The following is a 12289-nucleotide window of genomic DNA, read 5'->3' as shown; positions in this document are numbered from 1 at the left end:
TTCTAATATAGAGGATTTTTTCAGTTGACATCCCAAGATCTGGATTGGAAGGAGGAACAGTGCAAGCTAAGGCGGTCTAGCACATGAGTTTATAATAGCTCCTTGCAAACTCAAACTTGTGCAAACCAATACACCACCCATTATAGGGCCCTACCGTACATCTGTATGCTTCTGATTTCATATGGAGCATTTTTTTCCCCATGATTGGGAATGATAGTATATAAAAAAAAACAATAAAAAAAAAAACTCATATCTGATTGTTATGCATCAGCGTTTATTATATTCTCATTTCACCATTTATTTTTTTTTTTTTTTTACAAAATAACACTAATGGATGGTTTGTGGAGCAAAATGATACTGACACTTGACATAAGACATATTTACAGATGGGTGACCAGCTACTTGCAGAAATATGATGAGTATGTTCAATATCTGCAGCCAGAAGCGACAAGGCAGTCTTAAATCACTTCTTTACTATTTGAATAACATCTTCATCTTCCATTACATGATCTTTACCAACTTTTTGTGGATTGTGCTTTACAGACGAACCCCAAACCAATGCACTGTTGGGAGGATAAAGAAAGAAAATCAGCAATAATAGAACTTCAGTATGGTTCCTTTGCATGTCATGTAGGGCAGACAAGCATCTTAACAGAAGTTATCCACTACTTTATCATTGATGACCTATCCGCAGGATCGGTCGGAGTCCGGCATCCGCTCAGCTGTTCTTGGTGGCTGCAGCTACCGGAAATGCTCAATTGCAGAGCTACTCCATCTTCTGATAGTGGCCATGGCAGGGTAATGCACATCTGCTTCCAGTTCAAATCAATGAGGTGGATGTGCAGTACTCGACCGCGGCCACTATCAGAAGACAGAGCAACTCCGCAATTGAGCATTTCCGGCCGGCGGCCGAAATTGGCACTTGGCACCCTTATCAAACTCTGACCGATCAGACATTGATGACCTATCCTAAGGATAGGTCATCAATGTCTGAAGTAGTGGACAACCTCTTTAATGACTGACTTTACAAGGTGACATCCTCTCTACTGCCATCACTCAAATCCATACTTAGTTGTGCATCTCTGTTTTGTGGATTATGTATCTTTCTACATGGTCTCAGCACTCCACAAGTATAGTACACAAGCCACCAATTGGTGAGGTGGTACCATACATCATTCCCATGGCTAGGATTCTGCCATGCTCTGTGAGAAATTAGGAAGTTGAGTTTGGAATATGCAGAACACCAAAAATGTATAGTGATCTTAAAGCAAACATAAAAGACCAAGGCAAATGTACTAAATCAACAGCAGTACTTGTAAAAAACCAATGAATACAGGAAAATGGTAAAGCATTATTCTTAAACACAGAACCACAATATACTCACTACTTAAATTCCTTGATGAGGTTTTTGTGAATTTTAGTGCAGAAATCTTCAACTGCTGTGCGACTGTCAGGAAGCACAACTGGTGCGGTGTAGTCTGGTAACTGACCCTTGGGCTTAGTGTAGCTGAAGTAAAAACAAAGTATTATCTTTTGGGGGTCAGAGGACTGTACCCACAAGGTACTATAAAGAAATTATACCACATTATCAGGCATAGGTGACAAAGTCTGCCCCCATTAAAAAATCTTGTTTACCACTTACATTCGAACCAATCGTAAGTAATCCCAGATTTTTTCTAAGAGGTCATCAAAGTTCCAGCGGTGATGGGCAGAGATAGGAACACAGTGTGGCACCTTGTAAATAACATCTAATTCTTCTAATGAGATCTGGTCAATCTTATTCAACACATAGATGCAAGGGATGTAGACTCTGAAAGAAAGATGAACAGAATAGAAAAATACACGACAACTATCTTATTTCTATAATGAAACATCATTTAAAGAAGAAATACCTATTGCCTTCAACCACATCAATAAGGTCATCAGCGGTAGCATCACTGCGCAGAGTGATATCTGCATTGTGAATTTTGTATTCTGCCAGGATACTCTTTACTGTCTCCAAATCCAACTCACTTTGAGTACACTGAGGGGGGGGGGAGCACAAAAGGAATATGAAGAGAAAATCAAAAACAATCTCATACACCATGTAAATTATTACGTGCATCTAGTAAGACTTTAGTACAGGTACATACTTGGTCATTAAGTTTAGAAGAAGCCATATATGTAGAAGTGACAAAAAGCTACAGTTTGTTCTGATGAGCATACATTAATATATTTTTTTACATGCATTTCAGCTCACCTGGGTATTTTTCAAAATAAAGGCTATTTTTTAAGTCAATTTCACAAGTTAACTACCCTTTCATCACTGATTAATGTACTACTCCCTTCCTTAGAAACCCTTGTGAGACTGTACTGAAACACCGCAGTTTCCTGGCAGGTTTTAATGTTGCTCCAATGCTGGTTTGCCACAATACTCACAGTAGCAGTAAGATTAATGCCACCTTTGTCCTTTTTCTTGAATCCGATGTTTGGCGGTTGCTTGTTCAGTCGGATACCAAAGCCCTCCAGTTCATTTTCAATAATTTTTTTGTGTCCCAAAGGTTTTAATACATCCAAGACAATAAGGATCAAATTGCATGTGCGTGCCACTGTAGGTGAAAAATAACATATATTGAAAACATTATAAAATATTGCACATTTTGTATTAAAATGAAGTAGTATATTCCAACTCACCTGCAATGACTTGGCGACCTCTGCCTTTTCCATCTTTAGCTCCCTCAATGATTCCAGGAAGGTCAAGCAACTGGTGAAAGAACAGTATTAAGAGGGTTGTCTGTGATTCATTTTTAATTTCCCCATAGGCTCACAGGCATAAAAAAAATAACAAACATAGCTATGCAGACTCTCCCTAATCCTAGGGCTGTCTCTCTGCTGCTGCACTGGACTTTTTGACAGATTACAGAGGTGACGTCACAACGAGAGTGCACATGACTGCAGCAGCTAATAAAAGGTGATGACGATGGCATGAGCCACTGCACCCAGTGACTGGCTGCAGCAGTCAAGTCCTCTGTCCTTGGATGTCATAGCAGCAGCCTATAACTGGACTATGTAGTGATACTGATGTAGATGGCATGAGCCTCTGAGCAAAGTGATTGGCTGCAGCGGTCAAGTCCTTTGTAGTTGGATGTCATCGCTGCAGCATGTCAACAACTGTTTTGTTACGGATTACAGACATTTGGTCCTAACTTCAGAAAATATACAACGCAAGATCTGGGAGGAGGAAAGTCTTCACAGCTGCGATCAGCTGATTTTAAGGTTATTTTATGCATGTGTAATATTGGTGACAAAAGACGCAAATGAGCATGTATTTTTCTCTCCCCTATAAGTAAGCTCATGTCATCAGGTTAGGAGTAGTGTTGAGTGAGTATGTTCTATTAACCCTTTCGGCAAGTATGCTCGGGCCGAGTTCCGAGTATTTACAGCTGCTCGGTGATATTTTTGAATCGCTCCTGAGTGCATGATTTGCAACTGTTTGACAGCTTTATTACATGTGAGGAATGTCTATTTCTTACACATTCCTCACATGTAATAAAGCTGTCAATCAGTTGCAAGTCATGCACACGGGAGCGGTTCAACCATATCACCGAGCAGCTGTAAATACTCGGAGCTCGGCCCGAGCATACTCGGAACAGAACATACTCGCTCAACACTAGTTAGGAGCTATGCCTTCGCTACCATGCGAGAGCATATTTACCTGAATTTTGGCCCCCTTGTATCTCACAACCCCAGGTACTGTGGTCAATGTAGTAAATTCATAAGCTGCCACTTCAGAATAAACACCAGCCAGGTTGCTGAGAAGTGTTGACTTTCCCACAGATGGAAATCCCACAAATCCAATTCGGGCATCTCCAGTCTTCGCAACATCGAAGCCTGCAAGAAAAAAAAATCTATGATCAAACCAAATCATCTATATATAAGAATACTGCATCAATACTGCACCACAAGCTTATGTTAATCAAACCAGCACAAGCATGTACAAGTCTGTAGAAAGTCATCTGTATGATAGTTCGCTTGATGAAAGTGTGTCTGCCATCCAGATTGAACGGGACATTTCCACCTTTTCAGTAGCCCAGCAAGAACAACTGTCATAGATATTAGTAAAAGGGGCGTTCTTGTAAGAAGTAGTCACCCAGTCACAGTATAGAATTCGTGAAATTTCTTAGGCCCTGTGCTCGAGTGCATTAAAAGGATTCTCTTTTGGGCACACAAACCAATAAGGAATATTGACTTGACACAGAAATGGCTGTGCTCATTTGGCCGGTGCTCCCTGGTTACTCAGTCATCCAAAGTGCATTGTAAGTGCATCTACCTCTTGAATAGTTGTCACACTGCCAGCAACAAATGGATCAGCACATTTGCAAATATTACCAAGAAATAAAAGTAGGTAAACCAGAAAATACACATCCTAATTCTTGGTAACATTTGCAAACAATGAGGTCATAGTCAAAAGCTAAAAATCAAACCTACCTTCCCCAGGACCACCACCTCCACCACCTTTTGGGGTGATGAGTTCACGCCGCAGTTTAGCTAAGCGGGCTTTTAGGAGACCAAGATGGTGTGCGGTGGCCTTATTTTTCTGGGTCCGAGCCATCTGCAAAGAAAAGTGGAAGAGTTTTATCCATATATATCTTTCACTGGCACCCAGAGATGCAGCTATAAGAATCACAGTGGTTTAAATCAGTTGTCTGTAATGTAATTCCATGCACATAGGTGGCGGGTGACTGGCAGCAGTTTGCAGTACTTCACAGGTGGCGGGTGACTGGCAGCAGTTTGCAGTACTTCACAGGCGGCGGGTGACTGGCAGCGGTTTGCAGTACTTCACAGGCGGCGGGTGACTGGCAGCGGTTTGCAGTACTTCACAGGCGGCGGGTCACTGGCAGCAGTTTGCAGTACTTCACAGGCGGCGGGTGGACTGGCAGCAGTTTGTAGTACTTCACAGGCGGCGGGTGGACTGGCAGCAGTTTGTGAAGTACTGCAAATTGCTCTTGGAAAATTAATGCAGCAACCTGATTTATTGGCAGTACCGTACAACTACGGTAATAACCTTTTGCACTACTCTAATATCTGGCAAATCCACCTACGGACCCTACTGATTGATATATGTAATTGTTGCACAATGCATCGTCAAGGTCTTACATGAGACAATCTTATCCACCATGCTGCTTATATAACTGCAGCATATGTAGAAGCACTGTACAAGGATTGCCATCACGGAGCGGGTCACAACCTGCCCTCTTTGGTCATTTCCTGTAAGTGAACAACCCCCTACCCCGGCTCCCCATTGCTGCTCCGTCCTTGGTTGCAGCAGCGACGTCATGTCAACTGCTAAAATCACCGCTGTAGCTAATCACTGAGTTAGACAGCATGAGCTGCTGATCTCTTTGATTGGCTGCAGTGGTGATTCACCGCTGCAGCCAGAACACAGAGACCTGAGGAGCTGGTGCTGGACCAGGGGAGGGTGAGTACCTGCTTTGTTATTTTAGGGTCCACTTTCCTGAAAGTGCACACCTTATAAAAATCAGCTCAATACACAGCGAGTGCTAGCAGTGAAACATTGGGAATGACATTTATAGTACAACAACTCCCAACATTGCCTTCCAAGCCTGTGTCCCCCAAGTATCTGCCACTGTCACCCACCCAGTGCCTGCTGTGCAAACACATGGCAGGCCGAGGCTGCAGTCAGCGCTCCAAAGACCCCAATATCCCCAGATAACGCCCCAAATCAATCACCTCGGCCTCAATTTCGGCGATCTTGGCCAGTGTCCCGCTCATGGTGGCGCCGGTTTTGCTCGCACCACAACGAGAACCCGGCAGAGCACAGCCCTGCACACGATTGTGCTGCGCAAGCGCAGTAAGGGCGAGCTGATGAACGAGATGACTACGCCACGTACAGTACAGACTTTCTATCCGCGCTCTCTATGATGCGCGGCCTCCCGAGTCCTCCAGTACAGCTGAGAAAAGGGGCGATAAAGGCAGCTTGGTCGGGATTGTCACATTTCGCCTCTGACACTTATAACACGGTGTAAAAAGAAAGAAAATAGAAATTGAGGCGCAAAATGTCATCTATAAGTTTGATGTTGTCGCCCCTTTCTCTGGATATGGAATGATAACATTGTTCTTATAAAATACAATCACAAAGTGGGGTCTGCGCTGAATAAGAGTGGTCACTGCCCAATATGTGCCCGCTTCCAGTAGATTGGTACATTGGCATTGCCATAGCCGAGTCCGACCAATGAGCGCTACCGCCAGGTATTGGGGTGTCAGAAACCTGGTGGTCAGCTGATGGGCCCCTCCTGTGTCTATATTCTGGGGGGCTTTAGGGTAGGAGTGGATTTGCACACTTGGGTCTACAGAAACGACCTTGGGGGGAGATTTGGCAACATTTCCGGATACAAGAGAAAATCTATCGCTGTCCTGTCCTGAGTGATGGCGTCCAGGGATATTTCTGGGGTAGGTTAGGATGCACTGACCAGACTAAGGCGACGGTCACACAGCTGGGTGCTACCAGCCAAGAGAAATGGACCTATTATTTCTCCGGTGTCATCCTCCTGCCTTCTGGTTTAGTTTTCTACTGAAGCAGGCAGACTGCACTCTTATGTATCCAATACTGTTAGCAATTGATCAATTAAAAATGACATTACAGCAGGGGATCACAGCTGATTCTTTCTCTGAGGTAAAACATTGCTTAAAAACAGGCAGGGAAATGTTTCACCTCACAGAAAGCAGCAGCTGTAATCCCCTGCTGTCCTGTCTGTATACTCTTTTTCTTCCCCCCTGCCCAGGAGATGTGGTATGATCAGACCATGTTCCTGTACGGTCAGACACAGCCATTACACAGTACACAGCAGGGGCACATTTATAAGATTATCTCAGCACAGGAACATTATATTTAAACACATCCAATTGTGGAACTTATTATTATTCCAAGATCTATTGACCAAAATGTACTTGGTTCATAGGAAATTCCTTTAGTCTGATCTGCAAAATCGTATTGAATAGGACATGTTGTGAGTCATATGGATCTAACTCTCCTATTTGTGATTTTAATGAATGTGTGAATACATCTGTTATATTCTATGGGTCCAATTGCTGTCTGAGAAAAAAAATCGGACAGCACTCGGGCATGTCATGCGAATTAAACCTAAGAGGATAGATAAAAGCGTGTCTAGTCCTTCAGCAGAAATGTCAGATTTCACAATTAGGGCTCATACTCATTTGAGAGAAAAATGGACAAGTGGACTCTGACCAATGTTATTCTATGAGGCACATCTCATCTGCGTTTTATTTCTCAGACTGAGAAAAAAAATCACAGCATGCTGCGTTTTGCCGTTTATATCAGACGAGCCTCGCCAATGCAAGTCAATGGGTGCGAGACAAAAAACGGACGGCATACGGACCATGCGAGTGCCATCCGATTTTTACGGATACATTACCATTTTGTAGCACAGAACACTGTAAATGGTCCTGTAAATGACTGTAGAATAATAGTTACAGAGAAAAAAAACGCATTGCATACAGATGTCATATGGATGTCAGAGGCCAGGTGTTAAAAATCGCATTGTACTCTCTTGAAAATTGCATGCCACTTGCATGACACTCGTCCGATTTTTCGGTCCAGATATCAGAACTTTTTTTTCACACATATGGGTATGAGCCCTTAAAGAGAATCTTGTCAGTAGGATCAACCCTCCTAAGCCGTCTATATGGGAGAGCAGATCATAGGAAGCTGAATAAAGTGATACTTTGACATCTGTAATCTGAAGTTTTATTACAGAAAAATCCATATTTTTTGTAGTATATAAATGAGCTGTAAAGATCTATAGGCCGGACACTGATCTCCCCGAGAATCTGCCTCCAGAACTAATTTTAAATAAAAGGAGATGTTACCAGTGTGAGATCAGGAGAGCAGACTGTCAGTCATTACATGTCTTAAACTTGTTACTCCCCTTTCATTTAAAATACGCTCTGGAGGCAGATTCTCTGGTAGATCTATGTCCGGCCCATAGATCTTAACCACTCATTTACATATTAAAAATGTGGATTTATCTGGTAAAATAAAACAATTGGATTGCAGATTTTAAGGTATCATTTTATTTAATTTCCCATGACCTATTTTGCCCATATAGGCTGATTAGATGCTTTGATCATACAGACAGTATCCCTTTAACCCTGTTGTTCTGTTCGGATCTACTATACCTTATAATGTTCCGGTCATTTTTGACTGGACCTGTTAAAGTCTTGATTTTTAGCTAATTTAAGTGTTTTATATGAATACCTGTTGCATTATTATACTGTATGTGAACATGGTTGTTCATAAAAAAATGAAAAATTAAATCAAAAACTTAATTTTTATTGTATCAAAAAATGTTACATGGCCTTATCGCAATATTCATGCATATTGAACATTTCCATATAAAACATTTTTCTTTATATAACTGTAAACTATAACTAATAACATCAAACTGTATGTAAATATATTTTTTTCAAAAAAATACAAAGTTCCGTTTTTTCTATATAAAATGGTAAATAAAGGTTCACAATGCTAAATTTACTGTTTGCAATTATCACAAGTATAATTTACATGTCTGGCATAAGTACTTTGCATAACTGCAACATTTCACATTTGTTTTGTGATTACTTGATGTTGGACAGAAGGCGCATCGTTTCCGTTTTAGGCTGGTTGCTTTGCTGGTGGAGGCCATGGGTATCGTAGCAGTGCCGGTGGAAGCCGTTGGTTCACTTTCTTCAGCCTGCTGTTGGATCCTATGGACAATGGCTGCCGCTCCATCATCTCTGGGTGTTACTTTTCTTTCTTCGATATATGGGCTAACCAGTGATTTTCCCAACTCCTGTATAAAAATTCTTCTTTTATATAGTTTATTTTTGTTCCTATTTGGGTGTATTTCACGCCATAACACGAATGCATTGTATGCCGACACATCAAGAATGTTGTAAAAAACAATCATTGGCCACTGATTTGTTTTGCGTTTACAGGTGTAAGTGCCTATGAGTTGATCTAGAGCAGTGGTCCCCAACCTTTTTTGCACCAGGGACCGGCTTGAAGCAAGATCATTTTTCCATGGCCCAGCAAGGAGGGGGTGGGGTGGGCGGGGCTTTGGTCATATGGGGGCGGGGTAATGGAGGGATTTGGAGTTTAGTGCATACTTATCATATAGTGTAGACCAGGTCCCCGCCAGGAGCTATGCCAGGAGCCCCACATAATGTGCTGTGCCAGGAGCCGCATCACTGAGGCCCCATCACGCCCTGCAGCAGGACAGGGCAGCTGTCCTGACAGCTGCTGTTCAGCTGCATTTACTTCATCCCAGGGGCGGACACAGACTGTAGTGGGCCCCTGTGCAAGAAATTTTTTTGGGCCCCCCCCCGCCCTTCATAAGGCAACAAAGTTATGTAAACATAACCCCCCCATGTGCATCTCTCACCGCCCCATGTGCAGCTCACCCCCGTGCATCTCTCATCCCCCTCCGTGCATCTCTCATCCCCCCCCGTGCATCTCTCACCCCCCCGTCCATCTCTCATCTCTCCCCTCCCTCCCATGTGCATCTCTCATCTCTCCCCTCCCCCCATGTGCATCTCTCATCTCTCCCCTCCCCCCCATGTGCATCTCTCATCTCTCCCCTCCCCCATGTGCATCTCTCATCTCTCCCCTCCCCCCCATGTGGATCTCTCCCCTCCCCCCCATGTGGATCTCTCATCTCTCCCCTCCCCCATGTGCATCTCTCATCTCTCCCCTCCCCCCATGTGCATCTCCCATTCCCCCCACTCCTAGTTAATTGTATTTAAAAAAAAAATAAAACTTGTTATACTTACCCCCATGCGATCCCTGCAGAATCCTGGCGCTCGTCCAAATCGCTGACACCAGGTTCTCCTGACTTCCGGCCATGTGACGGCGCCGTCACATGACCGGAAGTCAGGGGAATCATGAAGGTGCTGCCGCAGCAGCGCAGCGCTAAGATGTTCCGGACCCGGCGCTTAGCATGCGGCCGGGGGCCCCATGAGGAGAGAGACGCACAAGAGGGGGGCTCCGAGGGGGCTCCTACCGGCCGGGCCCCATACTGGAGTCAGGGCAGTCATGCCCTGATGGCGGCCCTGCTGGAGGCTGGAGGGGCCCCCTCTCCCCGCGGACCGGCTGAAAAACCCCAACGGCCCGGTCCTGGTCCGCGGACCGGCGGTTGGGGACCTCTGATCTAGAGTATCAACTGCCCCTTTTGTTGCATTGTAATGTAAAATCATGTCCGGCTTTGTCGTCTCGATTACTCATTGCACTATCATGGTGCATTGTGCTCATCAGAATTACCGGTTTGTGGTTTTTGGGAACGTAAGAAACTGCTGATGTATCCTTAGTAAAATAAAACAGAACAATAAACGTCTCTCTTACTGAGGATACCTTGCGGGAGTTCTGGCTTATTTTTCTTACAGTACCCAGCATGGTCATTTTTCTTTTCAGCAACATCTGCCCCAGTTGGTAAGATGCAAAAAAAATTGTCGCGTGTAACATTTTGTCCTTTGAGTCCGTGTGTCAAATCCAAAACTACTTGCATGCCTTGATTTTTTTCAGCTTTCTCCAGTGTTTTTTCCTATGTATACGTGACCTTTTACAGCGTATGAACTTTTGCTGTCGCACAGAGTCCATATTTTGATGCCGTACTTTGCAGGCTTACTAGGAATATACTGTCTGAACGGGCACCTACCTCTGAATGACACCAGTTGTTCATCTACAGTCATATTTTCACCAGTATTATAAAATGTTGGTAGAATCGCTATCCATTTATTCCACAAATCTCTAATAGGGACAAGTTTGTCTGTGGCTCTTCTTTCAATTCCATTGGTTTTATTATCAAACCGAAGGACTCTTGAAATCTCATGAAATCTTTCTAGAGACATTGTGGCCCTAAATATGTGGCGACCAGTTTCAGAATTCCATAAACTTATGGTTGATTCACCATAAGATCTGTACACTCCTGCTAACAGTAGTAAACCTATGAAAGCATTTAGAGCTGTCAAATCAAAATTCTTCCATTTCTCGCCATAAACTTGTTGTCCCTCAATGTTTGTCATTTGTATTAGGTTTTGTATGGTTATATTTATGATCAATTTGAATGCCGATTGTATGTCATCAATTCTTGATATAGCTTACCTAGTAGGACCTGGAGTATCTTTTATGACATTTGAAGAAGGCCTTCTACCAGCCTGAGCAGAAGGCTACAAGTTTCAAACTACATCTTTATTTTTCGAATTGATTTCTTGCATCCGACTAGTTGTTTGAGTTTCCTCATCAGATTCCACTTCAGAATCAGATTTCTCTGCATTGGTTTCCCCATCACTTATGTGGTCCTCCTCTTTGGACACATTTTCAAGCGGGACATCATCATCTGAGTCGGAGGCATTTACCAGCTCCTCCAATTCAGCTTCAGTCAATATCCGTTTTCTCATCATGCAAAAAGGCAACACTGTGGAATGAAAAAATAAAATATATACATAAACAATAATAATAAAAGGAGAGAACAAACTATTACCAGTTTCACAACAATACACACAATAAGGGCCCTGTCACACATTGAGACATCCCCTGCGATTGTGATGCTGGAGCGTCGCAAACAAGACCATCTATATAAGCATGCACTCATTCTATCACAGCAGTGAGAATATATCCTCCTCATAAGCAGACATTGAGTCTACACAGCCCTAATGCTCCCCCCACTTGCATACTAAAGAATGGGACATCAAAAGTACAAGTCTCATGCAAGATGAAATAAGTGCTCGGCATTATTTCAACAAGCAGGCAGTGACCATTGTCTTACATCATGACACAATAATCAACCAATGACTGAGCAAACTAAAAAAAAATGCTGCTTTACATTATACAATACAATCAAAAGACTGAATAATTTGAGAATAAAAGAATAGTTTATCTGCTACATACCTGTAAAGATGAGTTTTCAGAGCTCTGACGTCTATACATGTTCTCTCTGTGTTCTCTCCAGTGTACTGAAAGTGAAATAACTGTATAGACTAGTATGGTAATTGTCTACTGATAAGATCAGAGAAAACACCACCCTTTAGCATAAGATAGCCCACAGTAAAATAAACACATTTGTCAAACAGAATTTATTAGTGCTCTTTTCAGGTCAGCATTACACAGTAATAGAACCAGCTAACACAAGGAAAATAAGAAAATCTTTTCATTTACAAATGTTAAATGTTGACAACTGAACTGAACTATTTCTATATGAACAGCAGGGTAAATAAGATACAGTGAAAAAAAATTGCA

The 12289-nt window shown here is 42.8% G+C and overlaps 1 protein-coding gene and 1 long non-coding RNA gene across 2 annotated transcripts in view; both read right to left on the bottom strand.

Annotated features, from left to right (window-relative positions):
- Positions 1-296: 296 nt before the first annotated feature.
- Positions 297-5890, bottom strand: DRG1 (developmentally regulated GTP binding protein 1). The gene is made up of 9 exons (XM_073654216.1): positions 5731-5890; positions 4468-4591; positions 3695-3870; positions 2674-2743; positions 2419-2588; positions 1893-2023; positions 1643-1810; positions 1385-1507; positions 297-563 (listed from the first exon to the last, which is right to left on the bottom strand). The coding sequence occupies exons 1-9, from the start codon at positions 5770-5772 to the stop codon at positions 464-466; spliced, it is 1104 nt and encodes a 367-aa protein (XP_073510317.1). The 5' UTR covers positions 5773-5890; the 3' UTR covers positions 297-463.
- A 4250-nt stretch (positions 5891-10140) lies between these two features.
- Positions 10141-12289, bottom strand: part of LOC141258710 (uncharacterized) — a 38885-nt gene continuing 36736 nt past the window's right edge. The window contains exons 2-3 of the long non-coding RNA XR_012318332.1: positions 10710-11468; positions 10141-10665 (exon numbers count right to left, since the gene is read on the bottom strand). This is a non-coding gene — a long non-coding RNA (uncharacterized lncRNA). The remainder of the gene's footprint in view (positions 10666-10709; positions 11469-12289) is intronic.

This window comes from Phyllobates terribilis, unplaced genomic scaffold (genome assembly GCF_046119375.1).
Source record: "Phyllobates terribilis strain yellow unplaced genomic scaffold, ASM4611937v1 Scaffold_1__5_contigs__length_1240528914, whole genome shotgun sequence".
Classification (NCBI taxonomy): domain Eukaryota; kingdom Metazoa; phylum Chordata; class Amphibia; order Anura; family Dendrobatidae; genus Phyllobates; species Phyllobates terribilis.
Note: the sequence above shows the minus strand (reverse complement) of the source record. Positions and strands in the feature narration are given on the sequence as shown.